Source organism: Cupressus sempervirens, chromosome 10, assembly GCF_028749045.1.
Source record: "Cupressus sempervirens isolate cs-2001-9-10 chromosome 10, ASM2874904v1, whole genome shotgun sequence".
Lineage (NCBI taxonomy): Eukaryota > Viridiplantae > Streptophyta > Pinopsida > Cupressales > Cupressaceae > Cupressus > Cupressus sempervirens.
The window spans coordinates 526,167,264-526,191,993 of NC_143127.1; the positions used below are offsets into that span (position 1 = coordinate 526,167,264).

The 24,730-nt window shown below is 37.6% G+C and overlaps 1 protein-coding gene across 3 annotated transcripts in view; it reads left to right on the top strand.

The window, feature by feature from the left end:
• Positions 1–587: 587 nt before the first annotated feature.
• Positions 588–24,730, top strand: part of LOC149534960 (phytochrome-like) — a 92,536-nt gene continuing 68,393 nt past the window's right edge. For all 3 annotated transcript variants that reach the window (XM_089807506.1, XM_089807507.1, XM_089807508.1), the window contains exons 1-2: positions 588–2,987; positions 3,189–4,002. In XM_089807506.1, the coding sequence (XP_089663632.1) occupies positions 1,031–2,987; positions 3,189–4,002 (2,771 nt within the window). In that variant the 5' untranslated portion in view covers positions 588–1,030. The remainder of the gene's footprint in view (positions 2,988–3,188; positions 4,003–24,730) is intronic.

Sequence of the window (24,730 nt, forward strand, 5' to 3'; positions counted from 1 at the left end):
TCCTTTAAAAAATCAACTAACTTTATCCAATCATACTTTTAAATGTTAATTTATTGTACGGACCAATGTCAATCCTAGATATGTAATCTTCTTTATGATTAATTCTAGAAACCTTATCTAATAACTAATCAAGAGATAATGACAAAGATATTCTATTCTATTATTGTAATAGTAAAAGACAAAATGCTCCCAACAAAAAGTAGTTATGAATTTAATAAATTAATCAAAATACAAAAATGTTTAAATATACAATTATCACCATTATAATATATTTGAAATATAATATATTATTAAGAATATAAGAGTTTTCCACAATAATGTAAAAAGTCTAAGACCTTTCTTAACATTTTGTAGTTGCTATCCTTGTAATAAGAAACATTGATATTTTTTTTTACACAATTAAATACCAGAAATATCACTGATTACTACAATATCTTTCTCCCTCGAGTGGTTTGCTTCCCATGGGATTGAAGTGGTAAGATGACTTGAAAAAAGAAAAAGAGATATTAATTTTAATATTAGAATTAATAATAATGTTATAGTTTAAAAAACATTTATTATATAGAAACCTTTGCTAGTTTAGGGCCATAATTGAGAAATGGAGACAACAGACATCGATTTCCAGGCCTGTAAAGCAGGACACAGAATGGACATGTTTTGTAATGTAATGCGGGTTCGTATTTACCATCTGAGCAAAATACAAATACAAACACAAACATAAACACAACTAATGGACATGTTTTGGGATGTTAATGTTGATTCGTGCTCTTCACGAGGAGTATTGACGCCTTTAGGGCACATGGTCTGCACTATGGATACTGCCACTGTCGACAGGGAAAAACCCAAGCTTTAAGCTTTAATGCTGTCGATACCCATCACCATGGATTTTTAAGAAAGGGAGATATTTGAGTTTGTAAGAAATAAAATGCTAGTGCGAATAGGTAGCTGTCGAGTTCAGAGAGGGGAGGCAAGAATTCGTTATTGGTAGAGCGCGCGTGCGAGTGTCGATGGAATGGAGGAGTGAGAGGAAATGGCGTGGAGCGTGAAGAGAGGAGGAGGAGGAGGAGGAAAAGAGAGGGTGATTGCCCAAACAAGAGACGACGCGAGGCTGGATGCAGAGTATGAGCAGCAGGGGCAGGCGATGGAGGAGAGCAGCGAGAGGGCGACGGTGAGCACCTACTTTCAGAAGATGCAGAGTGCGATGGAAATTCAGCCCTTCGGCTGCCTGCTCGTGGTCGCAGACCAGAAGGGCTTTGCACTGCTGGCCTACAGCGACAATGCGCCCAAGATGCTCCAGCTCCATCACCAACAGCAACAGGAAGACCAACAGCAAGGGCAACAGGCGTTAGCCATCGGTATGGACGCGCGGACGCTCTTCAGTCCTGCAAGCGTGGGCAAGCTCGAGAAGGCAGCAGCCTTCGCTGACCTTCAGCTTCTGAATCCTCTTTTGGTTCACTGCGCTTCTTCTGGATGGCCTCTCTACGCTATCGTTCATAGAATAGAAGCGGGACTTGTAGTTGAGTTTGAGCCGACTACATCTCCTGACGTGCAGCTGCCCGCGGGCACATCGCAATTTCATTTGCAGTCGTATAAGCTTGCGAGCAGGGCCATTTCTCGGCTGCAATGTCTGCCCGGGGGAGATATTACTCTGCTCTGCAAGATTGTTGTGCAGGAGGTGAGAGAACTTTCTGGCTATGACCGGGTAATGGCTTATCGCTTCCATGATGATGATCATGGCGAGGTAGTTGCTGAGATGCGAAGACCAGATTTGGAGCCGTATTTGGGGCTGCATTATCCGGCCACAGATATTCCCCAGTCTTCCCGGTTTTTATTCCTGAAGAACAGAGTGAGAATGATCTGTGACTGCAGGGCCCCCGCGGTAAAGGTGAGACACGACGAGAGCCTGGGACAGGTATTGAGCCTCCAGGGGTCGACGTTGAGGGCTCCCTTTGGCTGCCATGCTCAGTACATGGCCAACATGGGTTCCATCGCGTCTCTAGTCATGGCTGTTACAGTTAGCGACAGTGAGGAGGGAGGCAGGAGGTTGTGGGGGCTCGTCGTTTGCCATCACACAACTCCACGCTTTGTTCCATATCCATTGAGGTATGCTTGTGAATTCTTAATGCAAGTTTTTGGGATTCAGCTAAACAAGGAGCTGGAGCTCGCCTCTCGCTTGAGGGAGAGGCACATTTTTCGCACTCAAACTTTGTTGTGTGATATGCTTCTTCGTGATGCACCGGTTGGAATTGTCACCACGACGCCCAACATTATGGATCTTGTGAAATGCGACGGCGCTGCACTCTTGTATGGAAATCGCCTTTGGCTCTTGGGGACGACTCCCACGGAGGCTCAGATACAGGAGATTGCAGATTGGCTCCTGGAGCACCACAAGGATTCTACCGGTCTGAGTACTGATAGCCTTGCAGAGGCAGGCTTCCCTGGCGCTGCATCGCTAGGTGATGCAGTTTGTGGAATGGCTGCGGCTAGAATCACTGCTAAAGACTTCTTATTCTGGTTCAGGTCTCACACTGCCAGAGAAATAAAATGGGGGGGTGCAAAACACGATCCAGATGATAAAGATGACGGCAGGATAATGCACCCGCGGTCCTCATTTAGAGCTTTTCTGGAAGTGGTTAAATGTAGGAGCACTCTTTGGGAGGATATTGAGATGGATGCCATTCACTCTTTGCAGCTAATTTTGAGGGATTCCTTTCAGGAAATTGATGTCAATGATACCAGAGCCATGCAATATGTTCCAGGAATGAATGAATTGAGTGCAGCGACAAGTGAGATGGTGCGTGTAATCGAAACCGCATCTGTGCCAATTTTGGCAGTAGATGCTGATGGGCTGATAAATGGGTGGAATACTAAGGCAGCTGAAGTTACTGGGTTTTCATTTGATCAAGTTATAGATACACCTTTAATTGATCTTGTTGACGAGGAGTCAATCGGAATTGCCGCAAACATGCTCTTTTTGGCTTTGCAAGGTGATAAGCACTCGCAAATTGTTTGTTTGGATTGCTTAGGTCCATGGATGGTTGCAAACCATGATCCATGCGTAGTAGCGAAGGGTTGGAATGCAAACAAAACTTTTGTTTTTAAAAATAATATAATATGGCGTGTTTCTTAGTTCCTCCTTCAATGTGTTTAGGATCAAATATAATTTACGACTTTGCTTTTAACTACAGGGGAAGAAGAGCAAAATGTTGAAATCAAATTAAAAACTTTTGGTGACCAGGAGGCAGGATCAGTTGTTTTGATTGTTAATGCATGCTCAACCAAGGACTCAAATGATAATGTGGTAGGGGCATGTTTCGTTGCCCAAGACGTGACACGCCAAAGGATAACAATGGACAAGTACACTCGTATTCAAGGTGATTACAGGGCCATAGTTCAGAACCCCAGTCCTCTGATACCGCCAATACTGGGGACCGATGAAGATGGAAAATGCTCTGAGTGGAATGCTGCAATGGAAAAATTGTCAGGATGGCAAAGGCAGGAGATAATTGGTAAAACGCTTGTAGGAGGGGTTTTTGGTGTTCAGCCAACTTATTGTCAACTCAAAAGTCAGGATGCATTGACAATGCTTAGTATTGTTCTCAATAATGCCATGGCAGGGCAGGAGACAGAAAAAAATCCCTTTTCCTTTTATGATTGTCATGGCAAGAATATAGACACTTTGCTATCTGCAAACAAAAGAACAGATGCAGAGGGAAGAATAACTGGAGTATTCTGCTTTTTGCATGTTACTTGTCCGGAGCTTCAGCAAGCATTGCAAGTTCAGTGCATGTCAGAACAAACAGCTAGTAGTCGACTTCGGGAGCTGGCATATATTCGACAGGAAATAAGAAATCCATTGTATGGAATTATTTTTACTCAAAAAATGATGAACAGTACTACTTTGAAAGAAATACAGAAGCAAATTTTGCAAACAAGAACACTATGCCAACAGCAGCTGGAAAAGATTCTTGATGATTCAGATCTAGACAGCATTGAGGATGGGTATGTTGATAATGGGGTTCCCATTTCCTTTCAGATGCATTAAAGTAGCTGATACAGTCCATTGAATCTATCAGAGTTTCCTTCCATTATGAAAATTTATAACATACCGGAAAGAGTCAAATATGTTCACCATTTTTGGTCTTTGGTGCTGCCTTTCAATTTTAATAGTGATAAATGATTTTGCAATTGTAGTTCTCCATGTACAATTTGTCTATAAACGATGCGAGAGTTGTCTACAAACATTTAACAATCCCATCTACATTCTTTAAGCATGTCTGTATGGGATCCAGGCTGCTGTTAAGCATTGTGTACGCTTGGATGAGGAAACATAACAAAGGAATGGTTGGATAACACTCTTTCCATGATAACACGTTATGCTGCATTTTTCCACCCATGGTTCATAGCATATTTTAGTGCCTCCTTTCTGAAATAGGATCTACAAATCAATAATAAGTTAAATTGTGATATTGCTATTAGGATTCAACTGTGTAGTTTTTGAGCAAACTCATGGACCCATATTTCATGAGTAGTGGTTCATAAGCACCCATCTTTAATGAGAATGAATGGATCACTTAGCACTCATTGATTATAGGTGATGCTCATAGAGGTGAAGCACCGGGACTTCCCACGAAGTCACCTATCCTGTACTAAAGCTCAAGTGCACTTAACCACAGAGTTTCCTCTAAGGTTATGCCCACTTTCCTTGCAACCCCTTTTGCATAACTTTAATACGTGTTGTGCTCACAAGAATCCATCTCTCATGAGAATGAATGGAACATATAGCACTCATTGCATATAGGTGATGCTTACAAAGGTGAAGCACTAGAACTTTCTAGAAGGTCACCAGTCCTAGTACTAAAGCTCAAGCACGCTTAGTCACAAAATTTCCTTCAAGGTCAAGCCCACTTTGCTTGCAACCCCATCTGCAAAAGCTTTAGTACATGTTGTGCCTTATGAACCATTCATTTTAATGCCCCTAATGCTTATCGATTGATAAGTTGGAGATATTTTAAAGTTCATTCTAAAGCCTCTAATGCTCATCGATTGATAAGTTGGAGATATTTTAATTTTTAACTAACAAGTCATTGTGATACTGCTATCAAGATTCAACAATGTAGTTTTTGAGTCAAACTCATATACTCATATTTCATGAAAGTGGTTCACAGGAACCCTTATTTCATTGGAACAAATGGAACACTTAGCACTAATTGTATCTAGGTGATTGTCACAGAGGTGAAGCACTGAGACTTCTTAGGAGGTCACCCATTGTAGTATTACTCCAGCTCAAGTGTGCTTAAGCCCACTTTGCTTGCAACCCCATCTGCAAAACCTTAAGCAAGTTCTGTGCCTTATGAACCTGTAAGTCCCCTGCTAGGCTTAGGCTCATAGGAGCAAAATTTGCTGTTTGCCAGCATTGTAAATGATTCATTTCCTTTCTCCATTTCTTCCTTGAAGAGTATCAATTATATTTATAATCTCTTATACTTCAATGATCTTCTAAACTGATACCTGTTGAAAGTGAGATCAAGTCCTACATATATTTTCAATTGTTAACAAAGTACTGTAATGATTGATATATGCCTTGTGCCTTTTTGTTGATCACTGTCTTATCGCACCTTTTCATACTCTAATTCTAATCACTCTACCTTTCATGAATATTAACTAATGAATTGTTTATTGCTAAGAACAAATGGGCATTGTATTTCTAATATAGTAATATATTTCCTTTGACCGCTTTCTTGGATACTTTGACCATTAGCAGCATGTCTGTAACAATATCATTAGTGGTACGTGTCTCTTGCCAAATATAATATAGTAACCCCAGCATTATGATTATTTGAGTCATCTCAACTAACAAATTTGAGTCCTATAGCCCAAATTTATCAATTGTAAGATTTGTAATTTTAAACAATTTTTTTTCTCTTTCTGGGCCCTTTTGGTTGCTATTGTAGAATGCTGGAATTCTGCAATACTGGAATTAACCAATTCTGGAATTTCTGAATCCAGATAATGGTTTTTGGAATATGGCTGGAACCATTTGTTTCACCTGGAAGATGAGTGGAAAGATGAATTTTCTGCGTTTGGTTCTTGGAATTGGAATAAGGCCTATGAGGACAGACTAAATTCTACAAGGCTACTGTTTGCTTAGAAGGCATCAGTTGTGGCCTGTGGGTTTAAAGTTCTTTCCCAAATGCTTTTGGAACCGAATATATTGTCATTACTTTATATACCCAACTTTGTCAAAGAGCAGATTTGATATTTAAGTGTGCTTCAGTGAAAGGAAATATATGAATGATGACTTTAATAAGAGCAAACTTGTTATGATACATCAGTCAAAGGGATCGATATGATTCATCAGTGAATCACAACTCAGGACTTTCTATGATAGTGATGCAGCAATCGAGTATTCCCTATCGATCTTCAGACAACATGATCAAGGGTCCTCCATAACATTCCCAAATACGTCTTTTCCAAAGGCAAGCTATCTCGCTCCCTCCGTAGGTAGAGATGGGCTCAAATTAGGTTTCAAACTTAATTGGAAAAAAAACTGCTATCAACACTACTTGTTTTCATTCTTCAATTAAAGTCTCTCGAGGGCATGCTCAATACACTGCATCTCTATTGTTTCATCTTTATTATTGCATGTCTGTTACTCCATCAATTTGTTTGGACTTTCAGGTTGCAAATGGGCTTAAGAGTTTACTGACCTTTCAAATTTACCGTTGACGGTTGCGTGGAAGAAGGCTGTGGAAAGATGACTTCGTCATTCTTCCAGCAAGAAGGTTGTGGCCTCGAAGCAACTTCTGCAATGAACTTCAGGCCTGTGAACAACAAACTTTCAAAATTCCAATGGCTGTGACAAAAATTTCAGCTAACAATGGTATGGAGGAAACTCCGTAGTTAAGCGTGCTCAGGCTAGAGTAGTACTAGGATGGGTGACTTCCTGGGAAGTCCCAGTGCTTCACCCCTGTGAGCATCACCTAGATCCAATGAGTGCTGAGTGTTTCATTTATTCTCATGAGAGATGGATTCATGTTGAATCACTCCTCATGAAACATGGGTCAATGAGTTTGACTCAAAAATCACACAGTTAAATCCTGATAGCAATATCATAACAAAGGTATGTCAAATACGATGTACACCTGCACAAGGGTAAATGTGGACCTGAAAATTTTAAAAATTTTGGTTTATAAAAAAATGAAATTGGAACTGGTTTCCGAGTCCATATTTTGAGGTGGAAGATTCATATGCTCATTTTGGGCAAAAATTTGAATTTGGAAGAATCCAATTCCATTTTTGTTTTTTGGAAACAAACTGCGAATTTGGGAATTCCACTATTTACATTTACCATTTTCAGTTCAATTCCAGCTACCAAACGGGCCCTACAAAAAGGAACTAGGTTTGCACAATAACTTCTTTTCCATTTATGACCTCAATCATAAATTCATGTCTTTTAATTCGTTCTAGTTTATCCTCTAGTCTAGATTAACCAAAGTAGAACCATACATGGAGCACAAATTTGAAAATATGGAATATATGAAGACATGAAACATCTACAAAGTGGACACATGAATGCATGGAGACATGAAGCATACACGATGTATACACATCATGCAATCCATGCTACATTCCTTCATATTAACTAAACCCCATAATTCAATAAGCCAGGTTAGGAAAATTCATTTCATCATTATGCTCTTGACTAAAAATCCTACAACAAAGGGAACATAAATTAGCATATATATAAATTAAAAATGTGAGTAATGCTATTATCATTCTTAAACAAATTGATTTCTAGAAATTGAGTTATGATAAGGTTGTCCAAGCCAATCCCATGCTGAGCTCAAGAGTGGAAGTTTGCCCCTCTTGACCTCGGTGGTGGGATTGAGACATCCACACGAGGTGGGCTACTAAATAGGATGCTTGTCTTACTTACTTATCGATGCCTCATCTCTCATATTTACTTTAGCTCAACATGATAGGAATGGTGGGAATCATAGTGGGGTCCTCAACTTGACCAATCTAAGCCCAAGAGTGGAACTTTAGGTGCCCTTGGCATCCAAGCCCAAGAGTGGAACTTTTGTCGCCTTTGGCCTTGGTGGCAGGACTTTGGCATCCACCCAAGGGGTATACTTAGATGGCAAGTTTAACCCTATTAATTTGTCCAACCTAAGCCCAAGAAGAGAACTTTGGTCCTCTTGGCCGTGATGACAAAGCTTTGAGATCTATCAAGGTGGTGTACTAGATGGCAGTCTTAACCCTCTTAATTTGTCGAGCCTAAGCCCTAGACAAGAACTTCAACCCTCTTGGTCTTGATGCTAGAACATTGGCATTCATCAAAGGTGGTCTACTCGGATGCTTTTTGTTTGTCTAACCTAAGCCAAAGTGCAAAGGTTTGGCCTTTTTGGCCGTAATGGCTGAACTTCAACCTTAACCCTTTTACCTATATCTCTTATGGTAAGAATGGTATGGGTTATGTAGTGGATTTCTTGACTTGTCCAATCTAAGCCCAAGAGCAGGACTTTGATCCTCTTGGCCTCGATGGCAAAACTTTGGCATCCGTGTAGGTGGTCTACTTAGATGACAACCCTAGTCCTTTTACCGCCATCTCCCCCCTACATCATTTCTTTTTATGGGTTAAACAAAGGGGCACATCTTTTGAAATAGCAGTATATGGATGCATGAAGTATTTTACATAATTTAATTTTGGGAATTGATTTATCTTTACACTGCTAGAGCTGCAACTCTTGAAAATTCCATTTGAACTCCAACCCTTCATCATGTTTTGTTTTTTTGTTTGGTGTTTCTCTTGTTTCTTTGTCAAATATAACTTCTAACATGTGGTCTTAACTCCCTTTTCCATGTATATTTCTTGGCTCCCATAGTTCTTTGCACTTGAAGCATAAATTTTTCCTCTTCAATTTGTTGCGGTGTTTATTGAATTCCTCTCCTTTGCATTTATGCCCATGCTCCCATGGTTCTTTGTAATGGCAATATGGTTCCTTTTTCGTGGATTCCCTCATAATTGTCTTCTTAATGAGAATGCTTTGAGTGTGTGTGTGATGCACAATTCTTGGGTCTACCTTTGGCTAGGTGTGTGTCAAACTTCAATAGCTTTTGAATTGCCTCTCATAGGATGATAGGAAAGATGCTCTATTTCCACTTGTAGTGTCCCTTGCTTAGTTTAAGCTCATAGATACGCGACAACATAATTTGTAGTCAATTTACAATGCTTACTTACATTGTAAATGATGTTAGCATGAATGTTGAAGGTATTTTAAAGGGGGAGATTGTTGGCATGTTTGGGGAGATGATTGAGTGGTTGGTACCTATATTTGGTTGCTTATGTGTTGCATTGATGACTTGGTTTGTCATTGATGTCAACATATTTGTATTTTGGTTATGATAGTCAGAGTTGCAGAGGCAGATTTGTTCAGTGAGGTCAGAGTTTGAGGAACTTAGTTCTGCGGGCTTAGACTAATGTTTGTGGATATGTCTAGATGCTATATCTATGTGCACAGGAAGTTATTTGAAGGATTGCATGAGCTTCAATTCAATATGTGAAGACAGGTGAATGCAGTTTGCAGGAAACATTTGACCGGTAAATCAATTGTATCTGTTAAGCAAAGTGGAATCTGGTTGAGTGAGCTTGGATTATGGTTGAAGACATGTTCATGATGATGAGTTCGAGGTAGCAAAATCTAGAGTTCACTTGGTGAAGGCTGTTGAAGGATAATGTGTGATTTATTCACTGTCAACCAACTTTTTGGTTATGTTATTTTGGGATGTGTAAATGTAATGTAATATCTTAATGAGGTCCTATGTTATTCATTGTATATTGGGGAAGTCTCAAAGCCGACTCAATTAGTTATCAGGACAAGGTATAGAGGAAAGATGTTTTCCTTGATTGCAAGTGCAATGGTCATTGTCATTATAATTGATGTATTGATGCTGAGGCTGCGAACTTGATGAGATTAGAGCATAAGATGGTGATGGAAATGTATTGAGAACTTCAAAGGAACTGTATTGGCAAAGAAGTTGCTGTATTGGCCAGTTCACCCTTGGATATGTTATCATAAAGATCCGTTTTGTGGAATAGTTCTGAAGCAATTTGGACAGTGGATTCAATTGACTTCCTACCAGCTTCTAATAGGGTTGGAATCTTCTAGCTGGGATTCAAAGTACATCATCTTAATCTTCTAGCTGGAATCTTCTATGCTTTCACAAGGAATTTTTATATCAATACATCATCTCGTGAGCATCATTCCCACCAGGGTTTTCCCTCCGATCAAGGGTTTCCTAATTAACAAATCTTGTGTTATTGTGCATGGTTCTTATCTTGTGGTTGTTGGATATATTGGTTATAACATTTGGATTTGACAAAGTTAATTTAAGCTGTTTATGCACACAGCTGATTCACCCACCCCCTCAATTTGTTGGTGGACTTTACCTTCTAACAAATGATTCATTTCTTTCTCATCTCTTCCTTGAAGAGTAATAGTTATATTTATAATCTTTTTTTAAAATGATCTTCTAAACTGATACCTTTTTGAGTGAGATTGAGTTTTTACGTATCTTATCAATTGTGAACAATGTGTGGTAGTGATTGAGATATGCTTCATGTCTTGGTTGAGCACTACCTTATCGTGCCTTTTCATAATCTAATTCTAATCGCTATCTCACTAACTACTGAATTGTTTATTGCTAGCAACATATAGGTGTTGTGTTCCTGATATAGTTGTATATTTCCTTTGACCGCTTTCTTGAATGCTCGACCATTAGTGGCATGTTTGTAATGATATCATTTGTGGTACTTGTCTATTGCCAGATATAATTTAGGAACTCCGTCTCTATGATTATTGCCTAGATTTGTCTTTGTAGCTGATCAATGTTTGATTATGGGAATCCCTTATAACTAATTGTTAAAGCATCTCCTCTTTAGTTGTTATGTACAATTCTTTATTACTATAACTGCTTTCTTCATTGCTATACATGTGCTCTACTTTCCATATATGGTGGTCATTCAAAAGAAGTCTTTGATGTTGAGATCATACTGCTCAACACATGAGTGTATTAGTTGATTGAAGAATGACTTTTGCACACCTTTCTTCATAGTGCTGCTAATGAATTATATTGTGTCACCGAGATGCCATTCTTAGTTTTTAATGATCAATAATTGTTAATGTTTCTCTTGCCATGGAGAGGATGCCTTGCTGCTACTATAGTTCCTCTCAAATCATAATTAGGCTTGATCCCATGCCTATTGATATGTTTGACCATCATGCGATTACTATCAACTTATGATGAATCACTTATATATGGATTGACATGACATTAAGTAAATTTTCGAATATCAAACCTCAGATAATAAAACTCCTAGTAGTTGGTTGACAATTCATATACTTTAGAATGATGGTACATGGAAATGATAATATATTTCAATACCTCTATAATTTTGTCTCTCTAGAGACTTCACAAACTGATCATTCCTTTGTCTTACTATATATAATTTATTTATTTTTATACTTTTAACTTTATTAGTTTACTTACTCTTTCGGAAAGGGCACAATACATTCATAGAAAACCCTTTAACCACCAATTGATAAGTAGGAGATATTTTGCATAGCAAGTTAAATTGTGATATTGCTAACAGAAATCAACTGTGTAGTTTTTGAGTCAAACTCATTGACCCATGTTTCATGTGATGTCCCCAAATTTTTAATGTAATAACTTGATTAAATAAATAATTAATTTGTTCCATAATATAAATAATATAATAAAAGGACCTTTAATTAATTACTTAATTAATAAATTTAGGATCCCAAACTAATAAATAAAAATATTTGTATTTGGTGTTCCAATTGATTTATTTATATCTTAGACCCATCTTTCATTTTGGTTGTAGGTGTTTGATGTTGTGTCAGCACTTGTTGTGCACCTCCAGAGTTTTTCACCAATGGGGTATTTATGACCGATGTGTAGGATGTTTTTGGTATGCGATTTGGTTTATTTTGTATTTGCAATTTCCATTCGGAGTTCTGTTGTAGTTCGCCATTTCAAAAGTGAGAGACCTTCCCTATCTAACTTGTGGAGTTTCGGGGGGATTCATCCCTCACCCTATGGTGCATAGTCTCTTTGACTTTGAATCAAATAAATCTGAAGTATTTATTTGTACCTATTTTTTTTGCACTAATGCAAATCAGTGATATCTTTGGTACTTGGTTTCATCTCATAGAGTTCCTTGCAATATTATTTTTTGTACAATCCTTTGCAATTGTAACACTGATTGGTACAATGACCATATTGGAGAGCAATGCATTTGGTGAAGGCATTGGATCCCTGCTAATACAAGTCCATCCTCATGGAAACAACAAGATTTATTCGAGTTATGAAGAGATTGGTCTGTATGACCTCATGATGTATTTAATGAAGGCATTGGATCCACGCTAATACAAGACCATCCTCATGGAAGCAACAAAATTTATTTGAGTTATGAGATTTCAAAAGAGATTGGTCTGTATGATCTCATAAAAGGTTTTGTATGAGGGCACCAATGTGTTTTATGATTGGCTCCCATGGGATCTTGGTGCTTTTAGACATAGCAATAGTTATGTCAGAGCGCTGCAACGGAGGCTCGAAGGCAATGTACTCATCTTGACTGAATCCAGTTATGAAGCTATAGCTATCAACATCATCTCATGGTTTGGGATCTTGGAGTTTGCGGATTGCTTGAGGACAAGCAGTCTTTGGGCGACAAGGATTTGTGATGTTCCCAACTTTTTAATATAATAACTTGATTAAAATAATTAATTAATTGGTCCCATAATATAAATAATATAATAAAAGGATCTTTAATTAATAAATCAGGGGGCCCAAATTAATAAAATAAAAATAATTGTACTTGGGGTTCCTATTGATTTATTTATATCTTGGACCCATCAAAATTTTATTTTGGTCATAGGTGTTTGTTGTCATGTCAGCACTTGTTGTGCACCTCTGGAGTTTTCCTCCAATGGGGTATTTATGATTGGTGTGTAGGATGTTTTTGGTATATGGTTTGGTTTATTTTATATTTGCGAATTCCATTTGGAGTTATGTTGTAAATTTAGAAGTGAAAGATCTTCCTTATTTGGCTTGTGTAGTTTTGGTGAGATACATCCCTTAACCTATTCTTCTCTATCTCTTTGGCTTTGGATTTGGTAAATCTGAAATATTCATTTGTACTTATATTTTGGCACTAATGCAAACCAGTGGCATCTTTGGTACTTGGATTCATCTCTTTGTGTTCCTTGCAATATTATTTTTTGTACTAATCCTTTGTAATTGTAACACTGCATTGATGTCAAGGATTCCTGTTCATTGGTGTACCCTTCGACATCCTTCCTGTATAGTATGCAATCCACTTGGCCGCCCACCCTCCCCACTCTTATGTTTCTTCCCGTATGTCATCTCCAATAACCCACCATACATGCTCTTCCCCTTCCCCTGCCACATTCCATACAACACACCCTAGGCCTTCCATCTGTACACCAAACTCACTTCCCCTCCACCGTACATGACACAATCCCTTCATACGACTCGCTCGTGCAATCAATTTGATACACCATAGGGGCCATCTCTCACACATCGTATGACAAATAGGTCGTACTACCACCTACAAGTTGACTCTGTATGGTCTCCTCCATTATTAGTACGTCAAATTCCAACTCCAAGATCGTACTCTTGTCTGACTTGTGAGGGAGGATTCTATGACACAATACCTCGTTCAACTAGTTGTTAGGAAGGAACATTACATTTCATGAGTAGTTAGTTCACAAGAACCCATCTCGTATGAAAATGAATGGAACACTTGGAACTCATTGCATCTAGGTTATGCTCATAGAGATGAAGCACTGAGACTTCTTAGCAGGTCATCCATCCCAATAGTACTCCAGCTCAAGTGTAGTTAACCATGGAGTTTTGTCCAAGGTTAAGCTGACTTTGCTTGCAAGCCATTTGTGATCCCATTTCCTCCAGGGTTTTGCAGCCGTTTTGTCATAGTGTGCTCCCATAAAGGTTTCAACATAAATATTGTGTTTTTGAGTTCTTTGCATGCGTATGATTGTAGTAGTTGTGGTTGATAAAGCCGATAGCCAAGTGTTTGATAGAATGGGAAATAGCTATTAGAGGCTTTGGCTTTAAGGGTGCTTGAGTTTGGAAGAACAACTATGGATGGTTGTACTTTCATACTGTTTGGATAGGATGATTGGATCTTGTGAATGTTTAGGATCATGAAGGCAACAATTAGAATGTGTGTTAGGATCTTGAGACGTAGGTCCAGGAGTACTTCGATCTTGACTTATCATAGGAACTTGGGTTGGAGTGAAACTCATACTTTGCTCTTGAACTAACTTGTTTAATTAAGCTTAAACTTTCTCTATTAAACAAATAACTACATTGTTTGATTGATTCATTACTCTTTTCCTTTATTAATTGACTTAATTTATTATCTAGTTAATTCATTATGCTTTTCCTTGTATTATTAATTAAATAACATTGAGTTATTAATTCAATTTATCATTTTCCCTCCAATATTAATTAAATAAATTTATTATTTAATTAGTCTTTTGGCTTTTTTTGGTAAATGCTACCAAGAGGGGGATGTCTTATTATTTTTTTGATAGATAAATGGTGGGAAAGGACCCGCACCCAATAATACAAAATTAATGACTATGCTTCCAAACCACTTGTGGAGAGGAATGATAAGCTTTTTGAGTACAAAATCCAAAGAGAAATCAAAGATTTAGAAAGAACACACAAGGAAACTAGAAGACTCAAACAACTTCCAATAGAAACCTAAAAAGGTGCCAATCAAAGGGCATCGATTCATCTAGCTTTTTTTGACTTTTTCTTTCCTCTGCTCCTAGTGAGGAGCACATCGGTTGTCCATTGAGTTCATCCGCAACATTTTTCCCCTTATATTGGAGCATCTCAATTTCAGATTTATGCCCTTTCTTCTTTTTGGGAAAGATATTTGCTTTGGAGATGCCATTAGCCATTTGGGAAATAGTCCACTTTTTCACATGAATGATCACATCATCAAAATCAAACTATTCATAACATTCTGCCTCTAAATCATCCATGAATGGTAAAGAGCCATTAGAGTCATTTCCATCCACTTTAGTAATTGGTGATTGTTCATAAGCTGCAAAGAGGGGGGAGGGCAAGAGAAACATCCTAGGGAGAATAAGGCAATTCAAAAGGAATGGGTATATCAGCAAGGGTTTCAAGAGGAGGTTCAAGATCCTTTTGGGTAGCAAAAAATTTCCCTTGGTTCCACCATAAAAAATCGACATTTGGATTGTTAAACTTCTTGACCCATTTCTTAAAGTTTAAACTCCTTCTAGTGCTAGATCTTGGTGAAGAGCAGCTTGTATCTTATGACAAATCTTGTTGCAAGGAAAGCATCTAAATGAGAGGTCTTTATAGTGCTAAAATTGGGTTTGAGTACCTCGAGAAGAGTGGATCAAAACAGTATGTTGAGTTGGTTTAGAGATATCAATAATAGCATAAACTTTGGTGTATTTTCTGAATGGGGAGGCAAAAGAAGGGTCTAGCTTAACAAAGGACCCAATCTGCTCAATCATTCCTTAATGTGATCTGCCGTGCACATAATGGGAGATGGTACATTCTGATCCAAACAGGGACGATCGCGATCCTAGCAACAAAAGGGTAAAAAAATGGAGACCTTAATGAAATTAAAAGACCAACCTAAAAAAAAATCACAGATCACTTTGTTGCATGAAATCATAGTCCTTTGCAAAAAAAATTGGAGTAGGAAAAGTCCATGGTCAAAAATGTCAACATCAGGAGGTGCTAGATTGCTTGAATTAACTCTCATCCACATAGAACTTGTTCGTCGGAGGACGTTTACACATGCATCAAACCAAAAGTGAGTGGTTTCCAATCTCAATGGAAGCACTATCAATATGTGCATCCAAAATGTGAAATTCAATGGGATTGTTTGCCAATTACACCTCATTGTCGCCTAACGAGTAGAAAGGGGGTATGAGCAAGCACCCTGTCTAATACCCCTTTCACATTGAGTCATAATGAGTATAGCCAAGTGCATAGCCAATTCCAGCAACAAAGGCAGCATCTGACCAAGTCAATATCAACAGTTTTCTCGCATACCCAATTGGTCCAATAGCACGTAGACCCATCAGCCAAGAAGGGCTTTAGTAGAGGTTGCAAAGCCTATTATTCAAACATTTTGAGAACTAGAATAACCTTTTGCAGTTGACTGAAGAGTGAAAGTAGCAGACAATCCCTATTCAATAAAAGCAGAGTTGAGAGCAATAGCTGAGGGTGTGGTATTAGTAGACACGTGTCGATTCAGTAGAGGCCGAGCAATGGGTGTAGGGTTTTCAATGACTTGAGTTTTGCAAAAATATTTGTATGTATGGTGGGATTGACATGATTTTTTCATCCATTAATGAAAAAGTAGCCACAGAGAAAAGAGAGGGCCAAGCCAAAGCTGTAGAATAAGGGTTTGCATAAAAGACCCAGGTTTCCGCAAGCTTGAGTAAGACTTCAACAACTTCTTAATCGTTATTGTATCCTTCTTCGAGCACTTACCACCATCAGTTGTCATATACAGCCAAGCATCATCGGAGGATTGATGTTGCAGGCATCACACCTACACATTGTCCCTTTCCTGCAATGCGAAACCCACTTCACACATTGCAATCAAGTCACGAATTGTGATAGCTCCCTTATATTGATATATCCTTTGGTCCACTTTCATCAAAGAACCTTAAAAAATATTTAATTAGATCAAATAAATGAAATTAATTTGTATATATCTTCTTTGTGCATTTTAATCTCATCTTTCCACCTCATTAATTCATGTGCATTATGGGTCTTACCTTCTTTTAATTTTTCTTGATCATTGATTTTACAATTTAATCTGATCATTTGATCAAATGCGATGTGAGGCATGTCAATAAGACCTTTACCCCACTCTTTTTCTATCTTACACTTTTGAGTATCTACAATATCATCAAATTTTTAAGCTTTCATCAAGGATTATTACAACCAAGACCTGGCACTATTATTATTGAAGATTATGCCTTTAGTCTATTATGATGATGTCAGAAGTATACACTACAAAATATGAGAGCAAACCTACATCAAGCATTCAAGCAGGTCTAAGTAACAATGAAGTCTCTTAAGGTCTTTGTGATGCTATTATTGTCAATCATTTGATTTTATGCATAGATCTTAGATTCCATTTCTGTTTTGTGTGGATTGTGAGTTTGAATCTTGTATTACATTGTTTCCATTATTTTGATTCACATTTTCACGCAATTACTTTGCAATTGATTTTGACATCAAAGCTGTGGGCGGTGTGGATGGTCATCTATAGATTCAACATCAACAAAGAGTTTGTGGCAGATGCAAAGCTGGGAAGCAGCATGGTGCTTTGTTTGATGAATGACAAGCTTGAAGAGCTAAAGAGGTCCTTCAGTTCGTTCATGTCGACATTTGTGGGCATAAGAAGATGGAATTAATATCTGGTGCCAGCCCATTTTTTGCTATTTTTAGATTACATTCTAAGAAATTGTGAATTAATTTTTCAAAAAAAAATCCATGTGTTTGATGAGTTCAAAAAGTTTAAGGTCATGGTAGAGAAATAGAATCAAAATCCTTAGATAAGATAATGGAGGCCAGTTTTGCCCAGTAAATTTTTCTTATTTCTGTACTGAAGAGGGCATTTAGAGGCAATATGTTGCATCCAACACTTCCACACCAAAATGGAATGGTAGCAAGGCCGAATTTTACCATTGTGGAAATGGAAAGGTGTATGTTAGAGAGCAAGTCTCTCATTAACAAATATTGGGAAGAAGCAATATGCACATTTGTGTATTTACTCAGCCAGTTTCCAACCAAAATGGGACACAAAAAAGCTCTAGAAGTAGGGACACAAGAAAACTCTAGAAGTAGCATGGTTTAGATGAAAACTCAAAGTAAGTCGCAACAACCCCAAGTACATAATGTTATACTTTTGGCTGAGTTATATAAAGTATGGGTAAGTGAATGTAATATCCTTATCCAGAAATTTACTGATTTTTCTTTGCCTGATATATAATCAGCAATAAAACTTTGCAGATAATTTCCAGCACAATCGTAAACAGTAGAAATACCAACCAGTACTTATCCAGCCTCTTCTTGAATACAATATTAGACTCAAATATAAACAAATGTAATACGAGACATTCAATTAAACCAGAAGCTTCTCTACAGGTAATATTCCGTTATATCCAAAATAACACTCAAGATTCGAAGGAAAGATTAAACCAGCAAACTCTTATAACTCCTTAAAATACGTTATTGCATTTTACAACAGCAATACAATAACTAGTACAAAAATCCAATCCTAAATACAGATTTAGCAGTCAGATTGGAATGCTAGAATAAGAACTTGTAAGCACGAATGTAACACCTGAAATGATGTTTCCCAAGACAATTGGTTTGCATCCGCTTTCTGCTAGCACGAGGGGCTATGTCCTCAAACTAGTTGAAAGTTGAAGCTTTTTGAAAACTCTCACAAGAGAGAAAACTGAACTGAATAATAAAATCAAACATAACCAGCAATAAGCCTCTTTCCCCTTTTAATACACAAACTAAGACTCTTCGACTCCCGTTTGGCCTTTGTCCTATTCCCTTGTGGCTCTTCAACTTCTCTTTGATATTTCGTCTTATTCCTTTTTGACTTTTTATCCTTTTTTATAACATTAAATTGACCTTTTAATATTATGAGTCTATGTCTCAGAGTCAAATTTAATGTTATATAAAATAAGACTTCAATATTTCTAATGTTCCAAAAGGGGACCTTACAAATCTCCCCTCCTTAAAATTGCTTGCCCTCAAACAATCAGTACCAGGATCCCATACGAGTCTGTAGGTAGCCTTGAAAACAATTATGGCCACACTATGAAGCCAGATGTCTCTCTGCAATCTATTTCTTAATCGGATCCTTGGATCCCATATAACTCTTTGAAAAAACTCAATGCCTGTAAACTTATGAACATTGACCATCGCCATATTCAACGTCGAATTGAATAGGATCACAATAAAATCCTCGTCCAACCGAAGATACAATCTGCCAACACTTGGATCCCAAACTCTGTTACGTTGCCTCGCTGCTATGATGAGATAGAAATATATCCAGGGTCCATGTATAATCCAGTAGAATGTGAAGGCCCGACGTAAGAAATGAGCTGCTCAAAAGCTGAAACCACCATACCATGGACATCAAAATTCATATTGTCGATATAGACTTGGAGAATTCCCAAACGCATAGGTGCTATGAGTATGAAAGATGCTGATAATCTAACCACAAGCCTCAAATAAATACTCCATTGAGAACTATTCAAAGGTTGATGAAGAAAATTCACCTAACTCCTGAATGGGGTGAAATCGGAAAATATGTTAGGGCTGATTAAATGATAAGCAACAGAAGTTGATTCATCATTCCCATGCTGAGATCCGGATTCACCGCTAGGATTTGAGCCAGGATCCCAAAGTCTGAAATCAACTATGTTACCCGGGGACGCGTTTCTACCCCTAAACCCGAAGTTTAGGAAATGGGGACTGGAGGACGGCAAACGTCCCCACTTAGAGAAGAAAATAGGAAACATGTCCTTGAAACTTTGAAAATGGTCAACGAGTTTCCAAACGATGTTGATCGATTTGGGGACTGTTTTTCCGTTTCCTAACGTCCCGGGGACTGCATAAAATGTTTCCTATTAAAATTTATTAAACTAAAAAAAACCATTAAAAAAATGATTTTCTAGTCATCTGCGGGCCCGAACTTGTGGAAGTCAATTTTTTTATAAAATATATTATAAAATGAATGATTAGGGGCAGCTGTCAAAGTATCTTTGTTTTCATTTTGAGGCTCGGGATGATAGTGATAGTGACTTTGATATTGATGATTAGGGGCAGCTGCCTTAGTATCTTTTGTTTTTTCATTTTGACTTTGATGTTTCAGACTTTGGAGTGTTTTGTCTTGACATTATAATATTATATGATCATTGATAGTTGATACATTGATGGAATGATTATATATCAATATGATCATTGATACTCTATAGTTGGTACTTTAAAAGTTTAAAATTTTAAAGTTTGAGTCTTTATCTATTCAACATTTCCATCTTATCGAGGGTTGATGTTTTTATTTCTCTTATTTGATTCATTTCATTATGTACTAATGGATTTTAAGTACTTAAATGATGCTATTTAGAATTTTCTATGATGATTCGATTAGAGGTTGATTGTTATGCTCTATGATCATTGATGAATCATTATTTGATGAATGAAATTGATATTTTTAAACTATGTTGCTGTGATGAATGTAGAATTGATGAATATATTTAAAAATTCAGATATATATATATATAAAGCCGTCCCCTGTTTCGGCAAAAACAAAATCGTTCTGGAAACCCGTTTCCTCGTCCCCTCATCTTGGAAACTTGGGTTGACATAGGAAATCAAACTCTTCCTCTTCAGGACAAATAGGAGATGATCCCTCATTTAACACAAAAAGAGGATTGTCGGATGTTCAATCAACAACAACTTCAAACAAAGGGTTTTCAACAATCTGAAAGTATTCTGAAGTTTTGCTATTTAACCATTTGGGGCAGCTATCCAAGTCATATATCTGCTGAATGCTCTCAAGTTCGTCAATGACTTCCTTGAAGAGCTCCTGCCTCATTCTATTCTCATGTTCTCGAGAGTGTTCCATGAGCTTGATTTGATTTTTTGCTCCCTTTAGAGATAATTGAGTTTCACTCAGTGCCTCCTAAACATACTTAAGCATCCTGTTGAGATCCTCAATCTCATCTTTTTGCCTATTTGATTGTGCTGCATAAATCTCAGCGACCTTAAGAATATAACCCTATCGGACAATAGATATAAGTAATCTGATTTCATAGTCTTGAGGGTTGTTTTGACCTTTTGCAAATTGGTCACATGCTAGTCACCTTCCCCTTCCCTCAGGATCTTCCTATAGAGCTCCTCAACCAACTCGTGGGTACTATCATATTGCATCAAGGATGCCACGACCATGTCTTTACTAACCTTCCGTTGATTCTGTAAGGCATGTATTTCATTATCTCCTTGTTGAAACTGTTCATTGTCTTGTAGTGTCATCCTAGGTTGTTCCTCTAAATTCATGTTTTGAGTATCATGAATATATATGGTTCATGATGCCAAGCTCCCAAACTGTTATTACCTTGTGTGCAATCTACTTCATTATTCTGCTTGACAAAACTCACCTCCAAGTCACCAATGAAGAAACCTGTACCTCATGTAACATCTTCTATTTGATTGCGAGAAGGCTAACCATCTCCGGTATTTGTCTGCTCTGCTCTTCTATTTCAAGTCATTCAACTGATAATTTTGGTCTATTTGGAATTTCTTCGTACACCCTTGTGTGCTGTTCGTTTGCAAAGAGATCCTAGACCAACTCCAGATACTTTCTTTTTGCCATATCAGTCATATTTTGCTGCTCTAGATAAAAATCCAAGTAGTCATTGAATGATAAATCATTCTAGATTTGGGTAGGAAGTTCTTTGTATTCTTCATAAATATCAAGTATTTCAGCTTTTATAATGGAATCTGAATTCTGGACTAACTGCTATTGTGGCTTCATAGTAGCTTTCTTGATATTATGCAAATCCTATAATTTCCCAAATTACCAAAATGGATACTCTTTCAAGATGTAGGAAACCGATGCGTAGAGATTTCTATCAATGCTGTTCAAAGCTGACTTCTTTTGGCTACAATATCAAATCTTCTAGCATCAAACCCTTCCAATGTCACTTTGCTGAATAATCTTTAGGAATAGATGTTGATTGTCATTGATTCCAACCATTTGTCTTAATTAAATACTAGGAACAATTCTATTCAATTCAAACTCATCCATCTGCCTCCCTCCATTTTAGAAATCAAATATCGATTTGCATATATAAATAAGAGTGTTCCATTAATCCTATCCGTCATGGTACCAGATTTTACAAGGAGAAACCCATCAACAGTAGTCACTCTAGTGCTCATTGCCCAGCTAAGAGGTTTAGCTTCATCACGACTATCACAGACCAATGAATTGCCTACTGCATACAAAATTACTCTCTCCAATGTAGGATTAAATTGAATAATATCAAAGACGAATCTCACATTCCCTCCCAATGTGCATAGTTTTTCATGTATTGGTTTCACACGCACTGCTTGAATTGGTATAAGTGTCTGAGGCGGGGACCTGTGCTCCTTCAAGTGGTCATACTTTGATTATTTCCAGTATTCTCCCTAATTTGTGACTCCATCCAAGCACTAAAAGTGCTGTTACTTCGATCGCTTAAGACAATCTCAACCATTTGTCACATAAAATCTGCTATACAAGGTTTCTACAATGAAGGCATCTAATCTCTTGTTGGAAATTTCTGAAGAATTTAGCAATTTACCTGGCAGCATACGCAGCAGGAGTACCCCATGAATAATTAATCATCTTGATCGATGACTTCAAAACGTTCACCCCCATTGAACATGGATCATCTGATAATTGCAAAACCTTAATATGTCTTTCGTCATCTTTTCAGTAGCACCTGCATCAGTAGACTGTGGGGTTGGATGGCATACGAAGTGAGAGGAGCTTTCCAAGTAAGATGTTTGTTTAGCGCATTTTCGAGTTGTGGTGCTGGCAACTGTAAAAGAATATGAAATGAATTGAGCTTTGTCTGATATGCACACTTCAAGAACCCACTCACAATTTCGGCATGTAGCACTCCTCGACACCTGTCAACTTAATTTGAATTGGTAATTGAATTTGATGAATAACGTCCTTTGCCAAGAACCAACATGATCACCTTGGTCTCTGCAATGAATAATTTGTTTATATTGCCACGTAATTCCTAATTCCGGGTAAAGTAATCAAGACCCAATGAAAACTTGCCTCTTGGCAAACACTGCCGTTAGTAATCTGATGCGGGGAGGCTAGATAAGACTTGCCCAGCCATTATAGATGCGGTGTCCACAATAGATGTCGAACCCACGCCCAGAAAGAAATGCACAAGACTAAAATCCTCGTTTGCTTCCTCAATTTAGACTGACGACTTTCATTTCCTGGGCACACACTCTTCTTTGCTGATATGGCAAGAATAAAATTGCTCTGGTATTTACCTTTGAATTGGCGACAATCACCTCCAGTATATCTCAATCCAATTATATATAATTATGCCTTAGCAAATCGTAGTAGATGATGTTAAACGCCCATCTGTAACTCCTTGTGTTGGTCCCCTCTTTGAAACTGATCGACTAAGCCAAGACTTCCGTTACAAAAAAAACAAATTCGCAAGAATGCAAAAGATGGTAATACTGTTATAGGGAATCCGTCTCTCCTGTCATTTCAACATCTTTGATAGTCCTCAAATAGCCGCTCGCTTCAAAATGCTACGCTTTTGAGTCACGACAATAAGCAAGTCCCAAAAAAAATCTCATAATAGAACGAAACTTCTATGTGTGTAATCTTCTTTATCGCAACTCCTTGGAGACTTGGATTGTTTGATTGTATGAGTGAGGCTCCAGCGGCAAACAAACTTAGCATGAATTGTATGCTTCTCGATTTCCACAATTAGCTTTGGAAATCTCAAATCTCAATTCTCACAACTCTTTGCAAACTATAGGTTCCCCTTTTTGGTTGCATTAAAATTTTAATTCATACACAAATATTCGAAAGTTCCAAAAGATTAAAAAAAACCAATATTCCTTTTGAGCACCCCAAGCTATGGTAACTAAGTCTTTTAATATTCCCGCAGGTTATTTCCACATCATTTGTAACAACAGGTTTTTCTACTAACTAATTTCATCAGTTATCTATCTGATTTAAACTTCATATTCTCAAGACATGGAAATCAAGAAAATTGTTTGAAAATCTGAAAGTTAAATCTACATTGCTCTTCTACTCTAACAAGTTTAACAATATCAATTTAATTAATATAATTAACTGAAAATAAATCTAAATTAATTATGAATAAATGAAAATGAAAATAAACATCTAACTAGATTTTCAGATAATATTTATCCTTTAAGTAAAATAAACTTACAATTTTGAAATGAAAATTACTATACTTTCAGGTAAGAAGAAACATACTGTTTTTAGTTGAAAATCTTTCTAATTGGTTGTCCAAGCTCTGACTTTGGTGAGAGGAGAAGCATTATCATAGGCTTAACCTCCCAACCGTGGACCTTTTTACTTATCCCCACAAGTTCTAAGTTAATAGAACGACCCTCCCTACCCCGAGGTTGGGCATGGGACGTTCATTGATCCAGCCATCGGAGTATTCAGGTGGGTTGAGGTCCCAACAGCTATTCAGAATAATAATTGAAGCATCAGGACAACAACACGATCAATTTGCTATGGCAAGTATGCCTTTTTATCACCCTGGCCAAGGATTTCAAGATGTGGGTTTTTAACCCGATCTCCACCACTCAAGCTTGACAACCAACTTCGAAAGTGGATTTTGCATGAGCTAAAGTTATTAGATTTATTTGAAATTGCATGGTTTTTTATTTTTTTAATTTTTTTTAATTTTTGTTTTAATCTAAATGCGCCTGGTAAACTTTTTAACGTGACCGGTAGCGCTGGCGCGACACGCCCACCGGTACCACCAACGCTTTGACTTGGAGC